This window comes from Callospermophilus lateralis, chromosome 19, assembly GCF_048772815.1.
Source record: "Callospermophilus lateralis isolate mCalLat2 chromosome 19, mCalLat2.hap1, whole genome shotgun sequence".
Classification (NCBI taxonomy): domain Eukaryota; kingdom Metazoa; phylum Chordata; class Mammalia; order Rodentia; family Sciuridae; genus Callospermophilus; species Callospermophilus lateralis.
In genome coordinates, this window is record NC_135323.1 from 15,476,569 (window position 1) to 15,502,846 (window position 26,278).

A 26,278-nucleotide genomic window follows, 5' to 3' on the forward strand; every position below is an offset into this window, starting at 1 on the left:
ACACTGAGTAACTTTGCCACAGTGTATATGCAAGAGTGACGACATTAGCTCATGCTAAGAATAGGTCAAATGAGGAAAATCACCATCATCTCAGATCAAGACGTACAATTCAATAGCACATAAAGAGGATCATTCACCATGACCAAGTGGATTTGTACCTGGAATGCAAAAATGTTTCAATATAAACAAATGAACAAATGTGGTACACCATATTAACAGAATGTAGGACAAAAACCAATTATCTCAATGGATGCTGAAAGACCACTGGGCAAAATTCAACATCCTTTTACACTAAAAACTTAATAAATTAGCATAGAAGAATAACTCCATAATCAAGGTTATACGCGACAAGCCCAAGCAAACACCATACTCAAGTTAAAAGTTAAAAGCTTTAATTCTGAGAAGAGGAAATAAGGATACCCACTCTAACCACTGCTGTTCAATGTAATAGTACTGGGCGTCCCAACCAGTAAGAGCTATTAGGTGAGAAAAACAAAAGGTATCCAAATGTGGAAAAAAGTCAAATTGCAGTCTATTTGTAGATGATGATTTTATTATATATAGACAACCCCAAGGAAAGCTGAGTATGGTTGTGCATGCCTGTAATCCCAGCTACTCAGGAAGCTGAGGCAGGATTGCATAAGCCCAGGAATTTCGGCCACTGCAGACAACATAGCAAGATCCCCATTTCAAAACTAAATAAGAAAAAAATGTTTACTGGCACAAGTATGAGAGAATTGGCATCCTTATCCAGCATTAGTGGAAGAATGTTCCTAAACAGGAAGATGCAATAGCAAAATGTTCTTATCTTTTTGCCTTTACTTCCAATAATTTATCTTCTCAACTCACAGATTTTTGATATTATTTATTATGAATTTATAATTTCTAGTAGTATAATAAAATGATCTACTCACTGGGGATTATTTAAGTGAATTATGTTTCTTCAGACTGGGATATTATATAGCTATTAAAGAATGTTAATCATCAGAAATAGATAGCTTAATAAAAACAATTCAGAAAAATGTTTATTTTCTTGTTTAAAAATGTGGGATGGTTTTTAAAATGTCATTTAAAATATTTTACTTATTTTTAAAATCTTAATCCAAAAGAAAATCTAACTTAGAATCAATGCTCATCTTAATTTAAAAAAAAAATGTTTTTGTCCCTATGATTAAATGATCATGTTTGGAGAATCACATGAAAATTGAAAGGAGACTTGTAGAGAAAAGGCACCAGAGGGAGGGAGGGAGGAAGGGACTGGGGAAATACCGAGGAACGAACTGACCAAATTATACCGTTACATTATGTGTATGTATGGATACGTAATAAACTCACCATTACATACAATTATAGTGAAACAAAAAATATGGAAAAATTTTTGACCTACAAGCAACCCAGTTTATATGACTATGGGGGGTAAGGTGTGTTTTCTATTTTCCTAGTGTTAAAATCTTAATGATGTCAATATAGGTCCATACTATTTAGTCTCAGAATACTTAAACTTTTTTACTACTTGATAATGCAAGAATTGGTACAGATATGCTTTGTTACATATTTTCTATATGATATCAAAAATTTGTTTAAATATTTTGCTGTTATGATTTTCAATAAATCACAAAATATATGTACTTATGAAAAAATGTTGTCAATTAGTCAAATGTTATTAATTCAGAATCAAGCCAGACATTTTAGAAACAGTACAAATTAGAGAGTATATAAATTTGAAAAACTTTTTTCAATCACAAAATTTTAATGAACAATGAGCAACAAATGAGCAGAATTTGTGCTATTAGTTGGGTGTGATGGCACATGCCTGTAATCCCAGTAACTCAGTAGGTGGGGGCAGGAGGATCACAAGTTTGAGGTCAGCCTCAGCAACTTATCAAGGCCCTGAGCAACTTAGTGAGACCCTGTCTTAAAATAAGCAGTAGATCATTTTCACAGGTAGCTTTATTTGGCTTTTAGAAAAATATATACAATAATCAGAACCTCGATTCTCTTAAATAGTTTTAAATTAAAAGTATGCAAATGAGAGTAAGTGTATTTCCACAGTTAGAACATCAACACTGCTTAGTAAAGTAGCAGATGGGAAATCCTGCAGCAAGTCAAAACCATTTACAGGAATTCGAAGAACTGAGCAGGAGTGGCTCTAGCAGGCAAGCTTGCTAGCCAAACCACATCTGGGGGCGGAAGGGATTTGATCTTTCTCCTTTAGCTTAAATTTGGGAAAGGAATGAAAGATTTACACAGTCACCTATTCTAAAGGCTGTAGCTTTGAGTAAAACATTTGAATAAAGAGGGTGGAAAGCCCTCTAGGACATATACTAATAAGCTTTGATCAAACCAAAGCTTGCCATTTGAATTTGGTATTCAGATGGATTTGGATATATTAGGATTATCTGTCAGTCACAATTCAATTGGTGGATATAACAAAACTTGAGGGCTTGGAATTGTTAATGTCATTTATTCTGGATTAGACTCCCACTTTCTCTTGAACATTCTTCCAAAATGAATTCACAGTATCCAACAGTGTTTGCAAAAGATATTTCGGTTTGGCAACCCTGACTTCTACAAAGTTTTGAGAAGTTGAGCAAGGAGGCAATAGGAATCGCTTAGCTTTGTTCCAACCCTGCCCTTTTCCCCCACTACAGTAACTCCAAGCCAATTTCTCCAGGAGCATGGATGTCCCTCAACTGGCTCTAAGGTGTTTCTAGGAATTGCAGCCTAATGAGTGTGCCAGCCAGAGGCCAGTTTATCATGGGATTTCCTACAACACTTAAAAGGAACTGAATTGTAGAACTGACAACAGTTTTCTCGCTGTCTGAATTTGCTACATAAGCAAAGCAATGAAGCATACATCATGAGCAACATCAGGCTCTGAAGTCTGAATGGGAGAGGGTTGGTAAAGACACAGGTAAGTCAGTAGTAGAGCTGGAGACTCATTTAAGAATAAGGAGTGAGAGAGCGGTATTTTGTTCTCTGTGCATCTATTTCCTGCTTGCTTTTCTCAATGCAATTAAAGATCTCTTTAAACAGTGCTTTGTATTCTGGTGGTGCCGTGGTACTGGGAGAACTGATGGGCTCTGGGGTAACAGAGGCAGGTTCCCAGCTGCTGGCACTGGATTCAGACTGGGTGTTCACACCCATCAGGTCCTTGGCCAAAGCCCTGGAGGTCTGAACAGCCTTATGGGACAGAGAGTCCTGTTCCTGCTGGCACTTCTTCAGCAGGTCTTCATACTTCACCTTCAGAGCACTGTACTGAGTGTCCACTTCATGCAGAAGGGAGATGCCTCTCTGCTTCACAGCCTTGGCCCTCCTGATGCAGGTCTCCTCGTGGCCCTTCACAATGTCACCCCCTGCCAAGCTGCTAAGGACCGTCTCACTGCAGCTGCGCTTGAGAGGCTTTCTATGTCCCTCTGGCACAGTCAGGAACAACTCCTCCAGCAGGGTCTGGCTGGGCTCTTTGAATGAAACAAACAGAGAGTCTGGCACCAGCTTCTCAACCCCATTCACAAAAGGATGCTCAGCCTGCAGCATCTGCCGCATCTCTGCCACCTCAGCCTCCAACTCCAGCGCCCGCGCCCGGTAGGCATCCGTGGCCCCCAGCTGCTGTTCCAGTTCATTGTTCTCCTTCAGCACGAGCCCATACTCCTCCTCCATGGTCATCCGCTTCTGCCGCTCTAGACTCAGCTGGGCCTGCAACATTGTCACTGTCTTTTTCAAGTGCTCGTTTTCTTCCTCATCAGGACTTTGCTGACTTTGCAAGGAAGTGATCTTCTCAGCAAACACATGGTCATAAACAAAGTGTCTAGGGGAGAAATGGTGAAGGAATACAGCACACAGGTCAACCAAGCGTGCAAAGGAAGAGACTGGGTGTTTTTTAACTAAATCTAAGTTATTAATGGACCTTTATTTATATGTGGTGCTGAGAATTAAACCCAGTGCCTCACACATATGAGGTAAGTGTTCTATCACTGAGCCACAACCCCAGCCCTTGAACTAAATCTTTAGTAGAAATATAATGATTGATATTCAGTTTATTTCAGATCAGAGCAGAGGTTCAAGTGAAATTGTGAGGCTGGGAAATAAACACATGAAAGCAAACAATTTTTGTGACTATTTTTCGTTTTTAAAGTACTATATTTTCCTTTTGGGGGGGGGCACTGGAGATTCAAGTCAGGGGCACTCGACTACTGAGCCACACCCCCAGCCCTATTTTGTATTTTATTTAGAGACAGGGTCTCGCTGAGTTGCTTAGTGCCTTGTTTTTGCTGAGGCTGGCTTTGAACTTGCAATCCTCCTGCCTCAGCCTCCTGAGCCTCTAGGATTATAGATGTGTGCCACCACGCCTGGCTTAAAGTACACTTCAGAACATTCATTCCCAAAGACCAGCAGCGTGACAGCTGCCTTCCTAGGAAATACAACAGCCCAGGATTCATGCCTTTGGCTGTAGAAGGAATCACCTACACAGCTGACATCTGCCTCCCATACCCCATCTTTTCTGATCTTGCCCGTTGCTACCTGGACCTGGAGGGTTAGTTTTAAAAGCTCTCCAGCAATTCATAACATTCAGGCAAGGTGAAGAGCCACTGCTATTATGACTTTTAACCAGCTTTTTACCTTCACTTGGAAATTCTAATTTAGGTCTGAGGGAATGTTGGTTATTTTCACTTTGAAAAATTCCACAGGTGATCTGGTAGACAGTCAAGGAGAACCACCACCAAATGAACAATGGTCTCTCTCCTGTTCTGTCCTAGGCAACTTGGAACTGTATTTATTTGTGTAATTACAGCAGGACTGCCTCTCCACTAAGATGAAAGCTCACAAAGGCACTACACATTCCTCATGTATGGCAAAGCATTTGCTGCATAGCAGATGTTGAATAAATAGTTCTTAAAGATTTAAACTCATAACTCTAAATTATAAAAGGCATTTCTTCAGGCAAAAAAAAAAAAAAATTCTCCTGGATTTTTGTTTTGCTGAAATTCCCATGTTTTTCCTTCACTTTAAGGCAAAATACAACTCAAAAATCTATACTCTATCAGAAGTATTTCTAATCTTACATGAAGATTACACATTAAAGGCAATAAAATAAATGCTCCTGAGACTTTCCAAAATGAGTTTTCATAAAATTACTAGTACCCAAGAATTCAAATTTGTATGTTTAAATGGTTTTGTTCAAACCACTGGTAGTTTAATAGCCAAGTGCCCTTCCCCAAAAATGGTACTTTTTAAACTACTGGAATCCAGGATGTTTCAATGACATGGATGTTTCAACTTATAAATCCACAGAAAAGTAGGTTCTTACTGGCGGAGGTCATATAGTTCCTTCAGACAGGAGAAGCTGGGTGCAGATTTCTCCTGGTCACATTTCCCCTGTCTTCTCCCTTGGCCAGATGACTTCAACTCCTCCACTTGGCTCTGGAGGTGATCGATGTTGGTTTGTAGACATTCAATTGTTTCAGTCAGGCTGTGAGGAACACATAGAAGCCAATCACTCCTTGTCATATTATATTAAGGACAAAAGCAGTGGAGAGATTTTAGCCACGCAAACTGGGCTTTCTAATTGGAAAGGACTTACAGTTAACCTTCATTCTCCCAAAAGAATTAAAATTAAACTTTACCCACATTGACCCAAACCCTCTACAGCCATGTCTACTCCAACTTAGACAAAATGACTCCTCTATAGAGTTTCCTCTATAGATTCTAGAAAGTTTACCTCAGAATTTTTTGTTGTGAGGCCTTGCTTTCAGCAACTAGCTTTTGATTTGTTTCTTCCAGTTCCCTTGCTGTGATATCTAATTGTTCGTAAACTTTTGCATGCTGTTCATTCATTTGCCGTAGAAGCTCCACCTGCTTGGTCAGATACTGTAAGAGAAGATAATTGCAACAAGGTGACACAAGCAGATATAACACTGGGAGGGTTTCAACCCCAATTCTCTGTTTCTCTCAAACCAATCAGTGTGGGGTGAGGACTGGTGCAGAGCTTTATCTCTGGGCTCAGCACCCTCCTGGCACATCCACATGCTTTCCAACCCAATAGCTCCTGCAGCTTTTTTCCAGTTTTATCAAAAAGCTTCATGTCACAGGCATGACCAACTCAATTAATGGCCACTGGTGCCTGACTCAGAGGCTGAGGAGTGGGCTGGTAGTTCTAACCCCCTAATCACGTGGTTGGTTCCTCTGGTCAGTGCCTATCATACTACTCCCAAAATTTCAAGGGTTTTAAGAACTATATGCCAGGAACCAGAGTCAAAGACAAGTGTATAATTTGTATTATACCATAATACTTTAAATCCCCCCAAAACTGAAGTTTTTAGGGGCTACAGCTCAGAGATAGAGTGCTTGTTTGGCAAGTGTAATAAGGCCCTGGGTTCTAAACACCAGCACTACAAAAAAACAAAATACAACAAAAAACCTACCTGACTTAATAAAAAACAAACACAGAACATCCTTTCTACCATGCGGCCAGCGCAATGGTTTCATTAATGAGGTTCTTGGCATAAAAGTTAGCTAGCGAGATCGAAATAAACACACAGTCAGTTACCTTTTTCTATGACCAGGTCCGAGACTGCTCCCCTCTCTGGTTCCCTCCTCTAACCGCCCGGCAGGGCAGCAAGGATTACTCAGGGCTAGCAGGAGAGAGAGAGAGCGCGAGCACGCCAGGAAGTAGCCTTTTATTGGGGAGCAAGAAATTCAGGGGAGAATTCCATCCAATGAAGGTTGAAGGGGGGGCCGCACTCCAAGGTCAGGGTCAGTGATTGGGCCTCCGGGGTCAGTGGTTAGTTACACCCCCACACGGACGGGTTCTCTCATCAGGAGAGGGCCGGGAAAGCTCCGACACAGCCAGAGCGCCTCAGACCCTAACCGGGAGTCACCTAGTCACGTGTGAGAATGGCTCCCAACAATCCTTCATATGCCGAACTCCCTCAATGCCTACCAGTATTCCTATGTATCATGAGGCTGGTCTAATTTTACAAAGCTCATAACATGCAAAAAATTAATATTCCAAAGGAAAACATAGTGAGATATGATAATCCCTCAGGAGAAAAAGCTTGGAAAACAAGATCAAAGTTCAAACAAAAATACCATGCTTAAAAGAAAAAAGAAAGCCTAATGTGTAGGATATTAGATGATTTTCTCTTAAAAAATCAATTTTTTTTTTTTTTCTGAGTGAGGCATTCTGGGCAAAAAGTAATGGAAAATACATTAATTTAACCAGAAAATTTTAGTTTAATATGCTTCAACGACCACCATTATTTTTAATTCTATTGAGTGTTCTCACTGTCATCCTCCTTGTTTGGAAACTGACCAGATTGTTTTGGTCCTGCGAAGACTTCTTTCTAAATGGCCAGGTTATAACAAAGGGAATCATAATCTTCTTGAGGCATTTTACAGAACTCTTCAAGTACCTCCAGGGCCAGTAAGTAGACTTCTTTCAAAGAACAGGGCTAAATGATTTTCAATGGACTCTTACAGTGTTGGAAAAAACATCTATGGTCTCTTCTCAAATCTAGTTACATAACTGAGCAATGTGTTGAGCTACCACGCAGCCTCTCTTTAACTTTGGCTTTCTCATCTGAAACTCTTGAAGCCAAAAGTGTTTGGGCATATTCTTTGCATTTTAGAAAAACAACATGGTGTTCATGCATTACACTTCTGCAGTACCCCTGTGAGGCTGAGCAGAACCATGGAATCAAGCATTAATACTTCTGCATCAGAAAGTACAAAGACTGTGAGCAACCTTGGATCAGTTAAGATCAAGACCTGCTGCCAATGAACTTTCTGCAAACTTAAGTGAAAAATCTAGGTTCGGGGCTGGGGATGTGGCTCAAGCGGTAGCGTGCTTGCCTGGCATGCGCAGGGTGCTAGGTTCGATCCTCAGCACCACATAAAAATAAAAGAAAGGTGTTGTGTCCACCGAAAACTAATAAATATTTTTTAAAAATTCTCTCTTTAAAAAAAAATCTAGGTTCACAGGTCTTTTGGGTTCAGAACTGATAATGAGGGTTTGTGAATCTATTAGTGTAGATTGAGAGGATTAAATGAGGTTAAGTGCCCACGCAGCACAGTGTCTATGAAAATCTGTTTGTTCTTTATTGCCTCAAACCCCACAAGTTTCTTTTGATCCCTTGAAAAATCAACCTCAAATTCTCATAGGGGAAGCTTTTTCAGAACTGTAGGACTAGGTCCTTAATTCTTTTTTTTTTAATTAAATATTTATTTTTTAGTTGTAGGTGGACACAATACGGTTATTTATTTATTTTTATGTGGTGCTGAGGATTGAACCCAGGACCTCACACTTGGTAGATGAGCACTCTACTGCTGAGCCACAACCCCAGCCCCTGGGTCCTTAATTCTACTCTCTTGTTAGCAACATCATTGGAGGTTCCTGTCATTGATAGGATATGTGTGCAATCCCTGAGGAAAATTGGAGTGGGGAAAATGTTTCGAATTACAGGAATATATATGTTCACAGGCATATTTTATATATATGTATATCAATTATATACATACAAAGCTGTAGGAATTCTGTAAGCTACTTTATATGGAGTATAAAGCCTCACGTATTATTTGCCTGGATTCACAACAATCTTTAAAAAGGTTAATGTATAATCAGACAATAATTTATTAAATTACAATAGGAGCTGATCCTACCAATGACTGGAACAGTGTCATACTCTATGTAGAACGCATAAATGGCATGTGAAAAGCCAATTCACAAACTGAAGTCTCTTAGTGGGCACAGGATCAGAGTGTCTGATTGAGGGCAATGGTACGTAGCTAAGAGCCAGGTTTGAGTCAGATCTGGACTTGAAGCCCAGCTTTGCCATTTATAAATGGGAACTTGATTTTTCTGATGTTTGTCTTATCACTACCTCATAAGGCTATAAGATTAAATATATATTTGGAGGGACCAGGATGTGTCTGTCACACCACAATACGCCTCTTTGGTATAAGAACTATTGGGCTGAAGGCAATTAAGAAGATGATGCAGGAAAGTTCTCTGCCCTTCCTGTATCTGCCTAAAAGCAGGACATAGATTTATACAAAGGGTATCCCCACCTTCCCTCCCTACCAGGCAGAACAAAGGTTAACCACTAAACACAACTTTAGACTCTCATGGGCCAGATCAGCACCAGAGGAGTCTATATTAACAAGCTTTGTCAGCCTTTGTCCATTATTTATTTGCCTTCCCATAAACTGCTGCCCTTGGAGTCTTTTTCATCCAGTCGCCTCTCTAAAAATTTACTGTTCTTTGTTAATATGCTTGTTAATATGCTAAATAAGATGGAATTCAAAGTCACCTCTTGGAGAATTACTATTTGGGGTATCATTCATACATATATATATGCATGTTAGTAACTCTGTTGTTTTTCTTTTGTTAATCCGTCTTTTGTTGCAGGGGTCTGTTCCAATGAAGAACTCAGGAGTCCAGGAAAGATTATTTTTCCCCCTCCAAATATACTACTATATGAATTTACATAAAGATTAATATTTGTAGAGTCCAGCATGGTTTCTGGCATATGGCAAAATTGCTCAATAAGAGGTAGCTAGCTAGAGTCATCTTTCTTTGAAGTTTTCACACTTTACATATGCTAATTCACCAGGAAGATTTAATTACGTGCAGAGATATGGTGATGGGGATGGATCCCAGGACCTCACATATGCTCAGCAAGCACTCTACCACTGAGTTACATCGCTGGCCCCAAACTTTGACTTTTAACTTTAATACTTAGCATTTTCCTTCTTAGGACTTAGCTTGCTTGCAGTTATTCACATTAAGATATATTTTAACTATATCATTACAGCATTTTAAAAAATGTTTTTAGTTGTAGCTGGACACAATACCTTTATTTATTTTTATGTGGTGCTGAGGATCGAACCCAGCACCTTGCATGTGCTAGGTGAGCACTCTACCACTAAGCCACAATCCCAGTCGTCACTATAGTATTCTTTAAAATTTTTTTTGATGTGTTCTTATAATCATTAATTCCCTAAAATTACAAACTAGTTACTTGAGTGCCCCTTAACTTTTCTACAGATGGCTAATCTTACCTATTACATTTTAAAACTTTTTATTATAGCTCCAAATACACATAAATGCAGAATTGTTTAATAAATTCCCACATACCCATAATCTACTTTAACAATTACCAATAGTCTTATAACATCTCTACTCTCTTCAATCTTGATCATTTTAAAGTAAATCCAAGGCAGTATTATATTTCTGAGAGAAAACTTTAGATTTTAGCATAACCATAATTCCCAAGGAGGAAAACCAATTACTTAATGTCTATCAAATTGCAACATTTTCTTAAGCAGTTTTTCCAGCTTCATTTGCTTGATTTAGCTATTGATTCTTTCTTTCACACTCAGGGTGCTTTTATTAAACTTCAAGAGTTGCCCCACAGTAAGGCAAGCTCTTCCCTCCTTTAGGGCCTTTACCCTAACCTCCTCTCTCCCAGGGGACACGCTCCTCTATCAGCCGGTGGTAGTAGTAGTCTGGGTCCACAAATAAAAGAGGGGTTTGTGAACATGGATGGGGAAGACAGGATACTTTGCTAATTCCTAATTGAAATTGAGCATTTCTTGCAAATATGAATGGAGGCAACAAAACACTAATAGGACTGGGGGTATTTATAACTTCATCACCAACAGAAATCACAGGTATTTTCGTATCACACTGTAGTAATGGTAGAAATCTTAATTGCTTAAGACAGTTAAGAGAATTTCGGGGCACACACACACTAAAAGGTTAAAAACTTCTGTTATTCCTAAGGCCTCATTTCAAACATAAGATCTTTATAGAAGGCTTTTGGGCTGCCTTGCCTAAAGCAGCACTCCTCATGAGTCCCTCAAAACAACACACCAACAATTAGATGAACTGTTTACTCACTAATGTCGCCTTCTTTCTAAGAAGGAAAGGTTCTTGTATATCTGTCTAGTCCATTCCTTACACAGAGTTGTGACTAAAAAATGTTAGCTAAATGGCAATTTCTAGACTTCTATTCACAACCTCTCAAATCTCTTATGACATTTCAGTCTTAATTGAAAGATTTTGAGATGGGCTTTGGTTTTAGCCCTCTTGGGAAAAGAGCCTATTAGTCACTAATTCTCTCCTCCTTCCCCATTTCCAGATTATTTCTCTGCTTATTCCCAAGGCAACAATATCTACCAGTAACCTAAGGGGAGACATTTACAATTCTACCACCCACTCCATGGGTCCCAAGTCACAGACTCATCTTACTAAGTCAATATGCAAATAAGTACAAATAAGTTCAAAGCACCTATTTAAAAAAAAACTATAAAAAGCCCCCCTTATTTGATATAAAAAGCATGATAAAGATACAAGGACACCATTAAGAACTTATGATATTTTAGTCTCAGAGGACTTGGGTTTGAGGATAAAGAATGGCAAAGGAGTTTGTTTAGATGCAGTAGTCTAATCTTATGTTACACATCAAACTTAATCAAAAAAGCCTTTCACTTCTCCAGTATTCAGTTATATATCACAAAGAGTCTGACTAATTTGGTCAGCAACTTAAAAATTATTTGATCTCTAAACAAATCCTGTTGTAAGACAAACATCAACTTTTAATTCTATGGAGTCAGATGCCTTGCTTTCAGGTCTGGTCTCTAAATTAGTGTTTATTTTATTAGTGTTTATTATTTTATTAGTCCCCCCCCCCCGAATCTGGAAGGAAATTAATTTGCTTATTTCCTACCATTCTTTCAAGGTAAAGACATGCTTCTGATGATCTGATTTTCTTAATTCAGGATCTCTGACACAGTCTCAAATGAATTTGACTTCCATACTAAATAGCAGAAGAAAAGACGTTTTAAGCAAAACAGTGGAGAAAGGAAGACACAGGGCAGCAGAAATGCAGGCAAAAATGTCAATTTATAGCCAGAATATTAAAGTTCAAGTGCCTTGGGTTATCTCACTGCCTAGGACTTTGCACAGAAAGTCACCCCAATCGTGAGTACAAGGTTCTTGTCCTGCAAAAGGCTATAAAACAAGCCACTTTTATTATTGAGGTAAGCCAATAGAAACGAAAGACCAGCAGAACTATTTAACATCTCTTTGCAATTGCAAAACCCTAACCTGGGCTGCCAAGGTAGACACACACAACCCAAACTAAAAACACACATGGAATGAAACAAAATGGAAATTTGGCTTTCCAGCAGTGTTGGGATTATCTTTAAATGAAGGATTACAGCCCAAATCCTCTGAATTTAGCATCAAAATTATTTTCCATAATAATGAAAAAATATTTCCTATTACCTTTGAAAAGCCTCTTTCCTCTGATTAATATATTTTCCCTGTAGGAAATTTGGGGTGGGGAGGGCATGACTGTAAAAATCAGTCACCTATAATTCTATTAAAAGCTTGGCTTGCTTTAAAGATCTCTCCAGTATTTCAAGAGGATTTATTTTTTTCCAGAATTAAGATTCTTTCATTATAAAAATTCTTAGTACATGGGTATAAATAAACTATGCACAACTTGCATTGTTCAAAATATATCACTTGCATATACTCATCCCCTTAGAACAACTATGTATCAATGTAGTATAAACATTATTATCACATGCCACAATGGAGTAAACAGATCTGAGAAGCAATTTACATGGCTAAATTATCTAGCTATCTGCAAATAAAACTGAGGTGTACACCTCAATCTCCTAACATCCAGGCCAGAACTCCTTCTACCTCTTTTAAAATCTCCAGAGGTAGGCAGCTGGGGTATATCTTGATGGTACAGTACTTGCCTAGTGTGAGTGAGGCCCTGGATTTAATCCCCAGCATGCATAAGTAAATAAAAAAAAAAAAAAAAAACCTCTTATTTAAATTAACAATTCTCCTAATTATTCAAAGAGCTTTATAAACTTTTTTAAAAAATGTGTTAACGTTTGGGCTGGTGTTGTGGCTCAGCAAGCATGAGCCCCTGGGTTCGATCCTCAGCACCACATAAAAACAAATAAAGGTATTGTGTTCAACTACAACTAAAAAATAAATATAAAAAAAAAATGTGTTAATGGTTTTTTTTATACCTTTATTTTATTTATATATGGTGCTGAGGATCGAACCCAGTGCCTCACCAGTGCTAGGCGAGCGCTCTACCACTGAGTTATAATCCCAGCACTATAAACAGTTTATCTGTTAAATTTCTACAAGTATTTATTGGTTACCTACTATGTGTGAAAGACCATGAATAAACACAGCAATACCCTCAATGTTGCAAAGGGAAATGGGAGGGGGGATAAAATAAGTCAAGAAATAAGCATAAAATACAGTAGAATATTGATTAAAAAAAAACAACACAAAATGCTTTAAAATTTCATAGAAGGCTTGTGTGATGGTAGCAAAGATTGTGTCAGATCCTACTACTCTCCACAGCTTCTCTCTCCCATTAAAAACAAACAAACAAACAACAACAAAAAAACATTGCTCTAGACTCTTAAAAAAAAAAAAATAGAAATTAGCACTGAATAAAAGTGACAGGTTTCAGACTTCTCTGAAGCCAATGGAACTATTTCTTTCAACAGCTTTTTAAGCTACATCTATCAAAAATACTGATTGTTTTTTATGAGAATTATTTGAAAGTCACAAATAGGTTTTGCATGAATATTTGTGGTAGTATTACAAAATGGCCTTTGGCAGTTTCCCATTTATCTACTGTCATAATAAATCAAGAATTTGGGATTTCATTCAATATTTATTTATTTACTTACTTACTTACTTCAGGGACTGAACCCAGTGTGGCTTAACCACTGAGTCACATCCCCAGATTTTAAAAATATTTTATTTAGAGACAGGGTCTTGCTAAGGTTGGCTTTGAACTCAAAATCCTCCTGCCTCAGCCTCCTGAGCTGCTGGGATTATAGGCATACACCATTGTGCCAGGCTGAGTTTCGGATTTTATGTAGTATTTTCATCAGTTATGCACTGACAACTCTTTATTCACTCTGACTAGTTTGTTTCTGGACCATTTGTCTCAATTTAAATTTTTCTAGGTGGTGGGATATAAGAGCTGACTTTTTGGTTTTCAACTGTATTACTCTAAATTTAAAAAATTATCATTTATTAATGAGGAAATACCAGTACATTCTAAAAAGTAAGTTTAGGATTAGGAATGTAGCTCAGTGGTAGAATGTATGATTATGGAATCAGGCCCTGTATTCAATCCCAGCATCAAGTAAGTAAAATAAAAGGTTAGTTTTCCACTTGTACAAGTGATTCCATTTCTGTAAAAGTTCAAAAACATGCTAAACTTATCTAGGATGTCAGTGTTAGGATACTGCTGGTAGGGTGGTGCCTGGACAGGCTGATAATGCTCTCCTCATCTGGATGCTGGCTGTTTACTTTATGAAAAAAAATTTGTTTTCTTCTTAATTTTGTTTATTCATTTTTATGTGGTGCTGAGGATCGAACCCAGTGCCTCACATGTGTGAGGCAAGCACTCTACCACTGAGCCACAACCCTAGCCCCAATCTTATGAAAATTTATCAAACTATACTTAGGATTTGTGTTCTTTTTCTGTCTGTACATTCTACTAAAAAGTTTTAAGCAAAGAGAAAAAAAAATTGATGAAGTTTAAAATAAGGAAAAGTCCTTATAAAATATTTAAAGGGGTTTTCCTGAAGGTTGCAATGAAAAGAGGTACATAATGCAGGGGTCACATTTAAGTAGGGAATCAGGCTCTTTGGGCGACTGGCTACTTTTACATCCTTTGTTTTAGGTTACTAAAGAGAACCCTCAGAAGTCTACTTGTGATCTGTACGTAAGTCTTCTGGGCTTGGATATGCATAAGCAGGCAGTAACACAGACTATGGGAGTCCCTCCTCATAAGTGGGCTTGGTCAGTACTGCTCCCATCTCATTTCCCTGTTCTGTCCCATTCCTATTTATTTTTATGAAAATATTTAAAGAAAGAAAGAAAAAAGAAAAGCCAGCCAGCCATAATAGCAGTGAAGAACTCTACGACAGTAACTGTTCTTAGCCCAAACCAGTTTTGGATAAAGAACACCAAATTCTTCAATGCTTGGAGTTATGAACCAGTGGACCACATCCTGTTTTGTCTCATCAAAGTGTTTCTAAACTAAATTTGTTTGAATATTTAATTATATATTTATCATTAAAATCTGAACTGTATACTTCATTCCCATTATGCTTTGAAACATTTTATGAATGACATTAGATAGAAGATTTGAAGAATCTCAAAGATCTTTGGATTCTGTCAGAATGTAAACAATGTCTTAACTGCCTAATCCTCAATACCACAGAAAAGGTAGAAAGACAACTTAATCTTTATTTTCTCCAATAGCCCCAGAGGCAGAACACCTATAAAGCTCATATAAAGTGTATAATACATAATAGTTACATATTATATATACTATTAATATATGTAAACTCTAGTTTATGATTTCCAACTTATTTTAATGTACCTGTCAATTTTACTGAAATAATCACAGAATTGAAAGCTTGGAACTTAATGAGTTAAATCACAAAGCAATGTGTTTGTAATATAACCAATAGGCATCCTCTCCCAATTACACAAATATCTGGACTTCTTTCATCTATCCTTGGGAGATATGTTAAAATAAGTATCAGTTTTAGAATTTCATTGATATGTTCATAGGAGACATTAACACAATATATTGAGACTATGTTTCTATCCAAGTACAAATAAATGTATCTCACAGTATATAACAGTCTACGTTGCTCCAGGAAATATTTCAAAGAGTTGAAAGACAAGGTTTAATGTAATTGCCTGGCATGCGTGAGGCACTGGGTTCCTCAGCACCACATAAAAATGATTAAAAAAAAAAAAAAAAAAAAAAAAAACTGAACAGGAAAAGATTTCCTTGACTACATATAACACTTGGCTAGTTTAACAGTTTTAAAATACCTGGTTTTCCTGTATCTTTAGGTTTCTGACAAACTACAAGTTGTTAAATTCAATTTAGGGTACAGCATGTTTTATGTTCTTATTTATTTATTTATTTTGGTACCAGGGATTGAACTTAGGGGCACTCAACCACTGAGTCACATCCCCAGTCCTACTTTGTATTTTATTTAGAGACAGGGTCTCACTGAGTTGCTTAGTGCCTCGATTTTGCTGAGGCTGGCTTTGAACTCACCGTTCTCCTGCCTTAGCCTCCAGAGCCGCCGGATTACAGGTATGTGCCACTGCACCCGGCTGTTCTTTTTTTAATGTAGGATATGCTAAAAATGGTGCAGGGTGAGTTCAAAAATCTTTACATATTATCCTTCCCTAGAATTATAATTGGAGCTAGAAAGTACTAATTATAATGAACTCTGTCACTATTATGAAGTCTTTTATATCTTGCTACCAATAGACTCAAGAGTTCTGGGTCTACTGTACCAAGCTGAGGGAAATGAGTTATAATTGTATTTAAGTGTGAAGCTTTTTGGGGGTTAGGTGGAAGTTTGGGGTATGAAGAAAGTTGTTCTGATGGGGCAATTATTGGGTTAATAGCAACAATTATCTTCTTTATAGTCAAGTGGCCTACATATAACTAGGCTTCTTTAATGGGTACATTTATAAGGTCATGGAACCTTCCATTTTAAAGCCTTAGTCTAGCATCTTTCGTCTTAAGTTTAAGTTAAGCAAAAAGTAATATTTTAATGAAATCCACCAAAAATATAAGTAAAATAAAGATAATAGCAAGGAGAAAGAAACATATACTTTATGATTCTTTGATACATTATGAAATCAGATACTATAATTTTTGAATACCTAAATCCAAATTTGGAATGGTGTTTGGAGGAAGTGAGAGGCCACTAAAGAGTGGGTATATAGGGAACTTCCAACAGTATGGATAGTTTTCTCTCTTAAGCTTGATAATGGGTACCTATTGAAAGCTTGGAACTTAATAAGTTAAATCAGCAATGTGTTTGTAATATAACCAATAGGCATCCTCTCCCAATTACACAAAGACTTACGTATTTTTTTTTTTTTTGCTTTACATATTAGTAAATTTTGGGTTCACTTCACTAAGTGTACAGCAAGATGAAAATCACACACTTATGTACTGGGAAAACCTAAAAAAAGTAGAAATCAAGTCTCCACCTTTCTGATGGTTTTTATTCTCAAAAAAGAATCTACTTTAGAATATTTTACTTCTAATTGCAAGCATTAGCGTAGGAGTATGTCATTGCTACACATCAAAATGCAATTCTCCCACTGAGGACATTACCTCAATTTCCTGTAACTGCTCCTGATTGGTTGTGTACATCTGCTGAAGAGAATCCTCCAACTCTGTGTTCCGATCCAGTAATGTCTTCCCAAGCTCAGCAGCAAGTTGGAGATCTAGCACAACAAATAAATCACAGAAATACAAATGAACTCACTTCAACATTTTATATAAACCAGTCCTTAAAATAAGAATGAACCAAGTCCCAATACATACAAGTCAGATCAACATAGAATGGCCCAAAGAAAACCGAGTTCTACTTAAAATTACTTGAACTGGGATCTTTAGTCAGTGAAGTACTATCACATACCTGAATTACTTAGATGACATGAAAAATAGCAGTCTACTTTATGGAAATGTAGTTATTAATTTGGGGATGATTCTCAGCATTGTGACTTCTAAAATCATAATTATTTGCAAGTGAAATAGACTGACAGTCTACTTTTTTGGATGGACCCTTGAGTCAACATACAGACAGATCTTTCAGTGATTTCTAAATTCTAATGAATCTGGCTGCTGTAAATAAAATTTGTTATATATCCTGGACTCCTAGTGGGACTAAAAATTAAGTAAAAAAGAAAAATACAGTATCAGTGAGAAAATTGCCCCAGGTCTGTCTCTCTCTACTTCTTTCATGTCCTTCTCCAAGTTGTGCAAACCAGCTAAGCAAGCAGCAAGATATTTTTTGATTCATACTTCCATTTAGCATATAACCATATATTACTTTAAGCTTAATTTCCAACTATATTTTTTCCTTAGGCATATATGTATATAAGATAGGATTTGTTTATATTATACATAAACCCAGAAATTAAAACTTAGTAATAAAAAAAAACCACCAGTTTTAACATAGGAAACTGAAATACTTATTTGCATAGTAAATTTTATGGCCAGTCTCCTTTGATATAGTGGAAAATGTACTGAACTCTGAATAGGAAGGTCTGAGGTCCAATTCTGATTACACTTTACCAGAACACTTTAAGATGGTGACTTTATCAGTCACTACATATAATTTTCTTAAGAGTTATTAAAGCAATGACTCTTTTGTCAAGATAAGATTGTGAAAATCAAATGAAGTAAGGAAGTACTTTACAAACTGTGCTATAATACACAGGCAAAATATTACCAATTAGTATCCAATGATTCACAAATCAGTGTTTTTGTTGTTAGGCATTATTAAAACTCTGGCTCTAGAAAAGTGCATAAAATGGATGAAGTTCCTTCTTTTTGTTGACATTCCCAGATTAATGGGGGAAGGCAGATAGCAAAAAATTACTAAATTTACAAACTTGTGATAAATACCATTCATACATACATACTGACATTCAATAACATCAGACAATACAGTCTAGGCACTAGGGCTACTAGGAAATCAGATAAAAAATTCCCTATCCTCATGGAGCTTATATCCTTATTTTTCCCAATAGGAAAAAAATGTCATAAAATATATAATAAAGAGAATAAGTGCTAAAGAGAACATATAAAGCAAGGAAGGGTTACAGGAGGAGTGTAGATAAGTTGTTGAATTTTAAAAACATGACAAGGGTGACATTCCAATCAAGATATGAAGGAACTGAATAAATGACCTACACAGATCTATCTAGATGAACAACATTCCAGGCAGAGGCAAACAAGGGCAAAGACCCTGGGAGGAAGGCTGATTGGAGATATTAAGGAAGTCAAGGAAGCTGAACAGAATGTGTGTAGAAGGTGAGGAGTCAAATCAGAGAGGCCCGAAGGTTGGCTCACTTGCATAGGACCTTACTAGGGAGGTCAAGATTTGGCTATTACCTCAAATGTGATAGAACCCAGCAGAGGTATGACAAGATCACTCTGGCTGCTGTATAAACAAAAGGGACAAAGGTAGAAGCATAGTGACAGAAAAATGTAGCAATCAACTGGACAAGAGATGATGGTGACCTGCACTAGGTAGGAGAGATGGAGATGGGAAGAAGGAGCAAGGTTCTGACACGTTTTAAAAATAAAGCTATCAGGATTTGTTGACCAATGTGATATGGAGAATAAGAGAGGTAAGTGGGGGAAACCCCTCAATTTGGTTATAACAAAGGCCTTATTGATTTATTGCAGAGGGTGGGGGTACTGGGGATTGAACCCAGAAGTCCTTAACCACTGAGCTACATCCCAAGTCCTTTTTATTTTTTATTTTGAGACAGGGTCTCACTGAATTGCTTAGGGCTTTGCTAAGTTGCTGAGCTGGACAAAGAGACAATTTAGAGCAGGAGGTCACAAGATGGATCTCTCTGAGGAAACAGCTACAGCTTGAAAGATGAGGAAGTCACCATGTAAGAGCTAAGAAAGCACTTGGCATATTCTACGACTTGCCAAGCAGCTAGTAGGGGTAAGCTGATGGAAGAGCATAATAGATGGAGTGGGAGAAACAAGGCAGAAATCAGATCAGATAGGATTTTATAGACCATGGTAGAGAAATTTTGAATCTTATTCTAGGTATGATGGAAAGTCATTTCAATTATACCATAATGTGTACATGTGTATATCTAGTTGTTTTGTTTTTGTGGTACTGGGGATTGAACCCAGGGCCTTGTGCAAGCTAGGCAAGAATGCTTTCATGGAGTTACATCCCCAGCCCTTTCACTTTTATTTTGAGACAGGGTCTTGCTAAGTTTCTCAGGCTGGCCTTGAACTTAGGATCCTCCTACCTCAGCCTCCAGGTAGTTGGAGCATGTGCCTACGTGCCCAGCAAAATGTATTTACTATGAACAAATATGTACTATGAAAACAGGGAACCTCATGTGAATTTAAATGAATTTTTAAAGGTTGACAAATAAGGTTTAACATCCATCCATTACTACTAAGATTTAACCTAGAATACGTGGTAACAGAAAAGCAACAACTTTGTTACCTAGTAATGTTCACCTGAGTGCATAATTGATATTCTACTTGTTTAGATTTCATTGGGAAAATTCAAAGCAATGACATTTACCACACACCACTCCAACTCATTTTAAAACATTTTACACCATTTTAGACAAAACAATATTGGTAGACAGGTGCTAAAATACAGTCTCTTATGACTTCGATATTAACAATGTTTAAAATGTCTGTTACTATTATTACATTAAGACCTCAGGGCTGGGGATGTAGCTCAGTGGTAGAGCATTTGCCTAGTGTTCATGAGGCCCTGGGTTTGTATTCACAAGAATGTTTACAAACTTTTTTTTTTTTTGTACCAGGGATTGAACCCAGGGGCATTTAACCACCAAGCCACATCCCCAGCCTGTTTTATTTTTCCTTTTGAGAAAAGGTCTCACTAAATTACTGAGACTGGCTTTGAACTTGTGCTCCTCCTGCCTCAGCCTCCTGAGCTGCTGGCATCACAGGCATGTACTACTAAACTTTTTATCTTTACAAGGCATGTCACCCAGTTTTTAAGATGAGACACCTTGAAGCACAAAGCTCTTAAATGACGTGATCAAATAAATCCATACAGTAAGTCACAGGTAAGACAGAAGTTACTCAGTCAACAGGTTCTAACTTCCTCTCATCAAGATTCTCTATCATCCACATCTGCACAGTTTTAAGGCTAATGAAAGGAAGTTACACATATTCCTTTAAGATAGATGATACAGGGGCTAGGGTTGTGGCTCAGTGGTAGAGCGCTCACCTAGCACGTGCAGGGCACAGGGTTTGATCCTCAACACCACATAAAAATCAATGAGACAGTAGAGTTCAACAATTTGGATATTTATTGCCCTCTCTGCTAGTGAAAAGCATATACAGCCCCAGGCAAGTTAATATCTTGTTATCATGAAATGCAAAAGAACCAGGTATGGCTGAGGATGAAATAATTATTCTATGCTCACAGAGTGTGTAATGTGTATACATAGACCCACAAAGAAACCATCACAATATATTAAGACAAAGCATCAAAGCATTACCTAAGCATTATTTAAGTCTTTCCTTCTGGCCTGTTGAAAAGTGATAATTTCTCACTGGGAAGGATCAGAGACTCACCAAGAATGTTCTTAACTAGCAATCAAAACCCGAGCTGAAAGAAACCTCTTCCAAATCAAGACTGACTTGAGATCAGCATCAGCCACTTTTCATTCAATTATGAAACTGCTTATGTTACTTAATAGCAGCTAAGGACATCTTCCCTCCATCACAGAACCAGAGGCCAAGTACTCTTTAGTAAATAGCAAACAAAAAAGAATTTGAGACTTGTCCTTATCTCGATCCTTATTTTCAGTTAAACAATACACCCAACTGGTTTAGTAACCTGAAGTCTCAAAGTCTCCTAAATATTTCATAGGATGTTTAGAATTCTAGCAAGTCTCAACTACAAGAAAAGCACCTGTGAAGTCACACTGTATAATAGGACATTACATCATCTGTTAGTTTAAAGACGTTGGAGGTTTTTTTTTTTTCTGGTCTTTAAAAAAAGTTTGTTTCCTGTTGTGTAGCATCTGGCTTCCATAACCAAAAGGAGCCAAAAGCTGGCAGTAAGCCCAAGGTTTTCTAAATAAATAGTAGAGGGAATAGGAGAATATGGAATGTCCTTTATTTATATTTTTAATTAAGACACACACACACACCACACACGGAACAATATAGTTTCAAAGCCTTGCACACCTGTTCATTTCTATTTTATGATGAAGATTTTCATTCTCTTTTCTAAATCCTATTGAACTGGCCTGGCTTAGGCAGACACTAAAAATATCAGATTTATGGCATGCTTGAGAATTGCAACACTATCAATACCTTCATATGTTTGATATTCTTTTACTAATCAGTCTTTGCAGGTAATATTCTATTTTAGTGGTGTAAACTGTTAGCTGTAAATAGATATTCACTCAGCTCTGAGCCCTGAGAAAAAAATTTTCTTTTTTTCTTTCTTTTTTTTTGTGGGGGGGTAAGGGGTAAAAAGACCTTTCTTTCAGAATTTTGAAATCTTTAAGTCCCACTGTTAGTATATTTCCCCATTTTACTTAAGTTTCTTTCTTTCTCTCTGTTTCCATACTGGGGGTTGAACCCAGAGGTCCTTTACCACTGAGCTACATTCCCAGTCCTTTTGATTTTTTTTTTTTTTTAATTTTGATACAGGGCTTGCTAACTTTCTGAGGCTGGCCTTGAAATTGTGCTCCTCCCATCTCAGCCTTGAGTGGCTGGGATTACAGGAGTGTGCCACAGTGCCTATCTTTAGTTTCTTTAAAAAAAAAAAAAAAAAAAGAGAAACAACATATTCCCAGGTTAGCTGTAGTCTGTAGCAGTAATTCAATAACATTAGGGCTGAAAGCTTTTCCCATTACAAAGTCAAATGCGTCACTTGGTGACGCTTCTGTTTAACTCCTGTTGCCAACGTTACTATAATTGGGAACACAAAAACCTGAATATAAACATCAAGAGAAATGATGGTGCCAGTTTTAATGACCCTCCAAACTGTGATTCAGTGAATTAGGTGCACATAAGGAAGATGTTACTCATCTTGAAAAGAAATTTTTGGATTCCTTTAAACTAAGATGCCATTTGCTGATCTACATACTAGAAACCTGAATCCTTATTTTAACTTGCAGAGCTTCACCAAAGGACAATTATAATGGCAGTTGGCCTAAATGAAAAATCAGTCTCTGATGTCTTTCCACCTGGTTCACAGGGGCCCATTTCAAAGAAAACACCATCATTACCTACACAGAAGGTTCCTGCTGTCCCAGAAAAGATCATACCCGCAGAGATTATTGTCAGTATTCCCACTGTGTCAACCCGGCCCTCTGACAAAAACTAGTTTCTCTATCCAAGTGTTTTGAAAGCAAAGGGGTTTCTCCTTTTGCCTATACTCATTTTACCTGTATCAGCTTTACATGTTTCTAATAAGGTATGAACAGGAGACAAGAGTCTACTGAGTTTAGAATTTATCTCCAGTTTTAATTTAAATGAAAATGCTCCAGAAAACTTTGATACAAGGAGGACTCAATCTATTAGGTAATGGCTTCCATTGCTAAAGGTAAAAAATTTAGCAATGGTTAAGGCTTTGAGAACAGGACCTTTAAACATTGTTTTAAGCCACTCTCTCCAAAATAGCCTAAGTTAACAGGATTATTTAAAAAAAAAAAAAACAGATGTCTACAGATAAGATCCTATTAGACCTGCTTAATTGATCTGTATCACGGGACAGAGTTGCTCCCAAACTTTACTCAGTAACAAACATCTATTGATGACCTATAATGTACCAGACACCATAGTGGGCACACAGCACGAGGCAGCATCTATAGGCTTCTATAGTGAACAGATTCCTAGAAAGAACATCAACTTCATGAGATTAGGAATCCTGTCTACCTATCTAGGCACCATTGGCCCCAGTGCCTAGATTAATATCTGACATAGAACAGAAAATAAATTTTTGAGAAATGAACAAGCTTTAAAATCTGTTAGAAATTCAGTTCTAGCTGGGGGTTTAGCTCAGTGGTAGAACATTTGCTTAGCACAAGTAAGGCCCTGGGTTTGATCCTACACATCACATAAAAAGTTCAGTGGGGGAAAGATATCCTTTTATCCACACTGCAGTATTCATTCTTTCATAGGCCATATTCACAAGTTTTGATTGTTGGAATTTCCCATCTTCTATTCCTACCCCATATAGTTGAGTGTCATGTCAAATACCATTGTGATAATGGATGTAAAAATCTTTTGAAAAGTACAGAACAAATTCCAAATGCAAATCAGCAGTTAAGAGGTTCTTTAAGGCTTGTTAAATTTAAAGCTCTGATGACTTTATTTTGATCAGAGATTAAGGAGAATTCCACATGGAAGCCCAATGTGTTGTACTTGTGTACTTGCTTCTTAGTTGATTGAAACAGTAACTGGTTGTTTTTGATAACCTCCCACAAAGGAGAGTGCAGTGTGGATTAAAGCACCTTAATGGAGGAGAGCCATGAAAACAGTAATCCTGTATGAGTGCTTCAGTTTAGTCAGCCAATATTACAATCAAGCTTCTATTATGATGAGCTAACTATCAGCTAATTGTGGGAGATTAAAAAAAAAAAGTCTACCCTTAAAAATTATGTATGCTTCTTATACACAGGAAAGAAAAATATCTAGCTTTGATTATACAAACTGCTTGATTTATTACAGGGAACTATTGCAATTGCATGAAGTTGTCTCATTAATCTTAAAGTATCAAAGTAGGCCATCAATCCTTATGGGGCAAACCAAAACTACAGTCGTTGAAATATATGACGAATTTGTCTTTGGGGCATACAGAAAATGATGGCAAATATTGTGTTGCAACTGCTAATAGCTAGACTATATAAGCATAATGGTGAACCACTTTAAGTCACTGAATGTTAATTTAAGAAATCATCTTTTCCCTAAAAAGGTACTTGGGTTTTTTCAAGTCTATCAATGGTAGCATGAACAAGCTTCATAATAATTTAATATGCAAGTAAATGACATGTTTTCACTGAAAGCTTAGAGATGACATAATTGTTTACATAGAACTGCACAAACAGAAGATGCATGAAAAAAAATCGTGAGGATTATTCAGTATAGTGGTTAAGAACGTTTGCTCTGGAATTTGAAGTGAAACTCTAGCTCCCCCAACACTATCTACTTCTACCAGTTAACTAGTATTAATTAGATTCTCCTAACAGCATCTAGTGTTGTAAGGAGGATTAAATGAGCATCTGTGTAAAGGGCCTATGAGTGTCTGACACATAAAAAGTGTTCTCCAACTGCAAATTTCTGTTATTAATTTGCCAAAAAAAAAAAAAAAAATCTGACTCCAAATCGAGGTCTGCTCTAAGACTGTCCTCTGGAGATACCATCAACAAGAAATCCACGTGCACATTGTAGAAGTGTCCTCAAATCATTTCATCTGGCATCTGCTGAACTACACATAAAGCAATTAAAACAAAAAACACGGTAATAATGAAAAAGCTGGAAACTGGGATGGCCAGGAGAAGACAGGGTTTGAACACTAACTATGATTCCCCATTCTGAGTTTGTGGGTTTAAAAACACCTGTTTCCATCCTTGGCTTCAGGCAAGCCCCTTAACCATTTAGCCTCCGCTTTCCTCGTCTGGAAATGGAATAACAAAGGGTACAAATAACAAAGAGTGAAGATGCGAATTAAAAGGACAGTAGGTGTGCAAAGGGCTTGGCAGAGCGCCTGCCATACTGCAACACTACCGCCGCCACCTGCGGCAGCTCCCACTCAGTGCTGGCCATTAAAGGCGCTGTTAGGATTCTCAGAGGCGGCGGCGGCGGGGTCAGCAGCCTAAGGGGCGGCTTCCTTGGCTCTGCCAGCTAGAGGGGGACACGCTGGTTCACCCCTCTCCGCCTCGGAGGAATGCAGCGAGGATTAAATCCGTTAATCCATGGAAAGCGTTCCAAGCAGTGCCTGGCGTGGATTTCTCAACGCGCCCTGGCGATCTTTATTAGAGCTGCGCATTAGCAGGGCCGTGGGCCCCCCGCAGACGCTTCCTGCGGGCGAGATGGGCGGGCCCCGCCGCCAGGTGAGCGCGACACCTTCCCGGCATCTGCATCCCCGACCGCGAGCAAAGGCAACTTTCTAACAGTTTCGCACCAGCAGTGCCCCTCGCCGGGCCTCTCGCCCACCCGCGGGGCGACCTCGCCCTCACCTTGCTGCAGGTCCCGGTGGTCGTACCACGGCTCGTCCTCTTTCATCTCAAACTCCTCCACCAGGTTTTCCGCCAGCATCTCTGCCGGGGATTCCAGGGGCAGCGTCCCCCGCCGCCGCCGTCCCGCCTCAGCCGCTGCCCCGGGCTGTTCCCCGGTCCCGCCGCCCTCAGCCAGAGCCGCCCTCGGGCGGGACGCGCCTCCGCCCAGGCTCCGCCGCGCCGCCTCACCACAGCTACTCGCTGACCGCCGCCGCGGCGGCCCGCAGAGCTCGTCGTCCACCGCTTCCCGACTCCCCTCACGCCGCCCAACGGCCCCAACGGCCGGCGCCCCGGCGCGAGCGCCCCGGTTGGCGCTCAGAGCCGGCTCCTCACGCCGCAGCCCGGCCCAACGTGGCACTTTGGCAGAACCCTCCCCGACCGGGGATGCGATTCAAACCCCCG

The 26,278-nt window shown here is 38.5% G+C and overlaps 1 protein-coding gene across 2 annotated transcripts; it reads right to left on the reverse strand.

Annotated features, from left to right (window-relative positions):
* Positions 1–1,932: 1,932 nt before the first annotated feature.
* Positions 1,933–26,222, reverse strand: Cdr2 (cerebellar degeneration related protein 2). 2 transcript variants are annotated; one of them, XM_076840036.2, is made up of 5 exons: positions 26,066–26,222; positions 17,226–17,338; positions 5,720–5,868; positions 5,309–5,470; positions 1,933–3,808 (listed from the first exon to the last, which is right to left on the reverse strand). In XM_076840036.2, exons 2-5 carry the CDS (start codon positions 17,262–17,264, stop codon positions 2,944–2,946), a joined length of 1,215 nt encoding a protein of 404 aa, XP_076696151.1. In that variant the 5' UTR covers positions 17,265–17,338; positions 26,066–26,222; the 3' UTR covers positions 1,933–2,943. The 2 variants fall into 2 exon arrangements, with proteins under 2 accessions (XP_076696151.1, XP_076696150.1); XM_076840035.2 differs by having other exon boundaries at positions 25,838–26,222.
* Between the last annotated feature and the right edge of the window lie 56 nt (positions 26,223–26,278).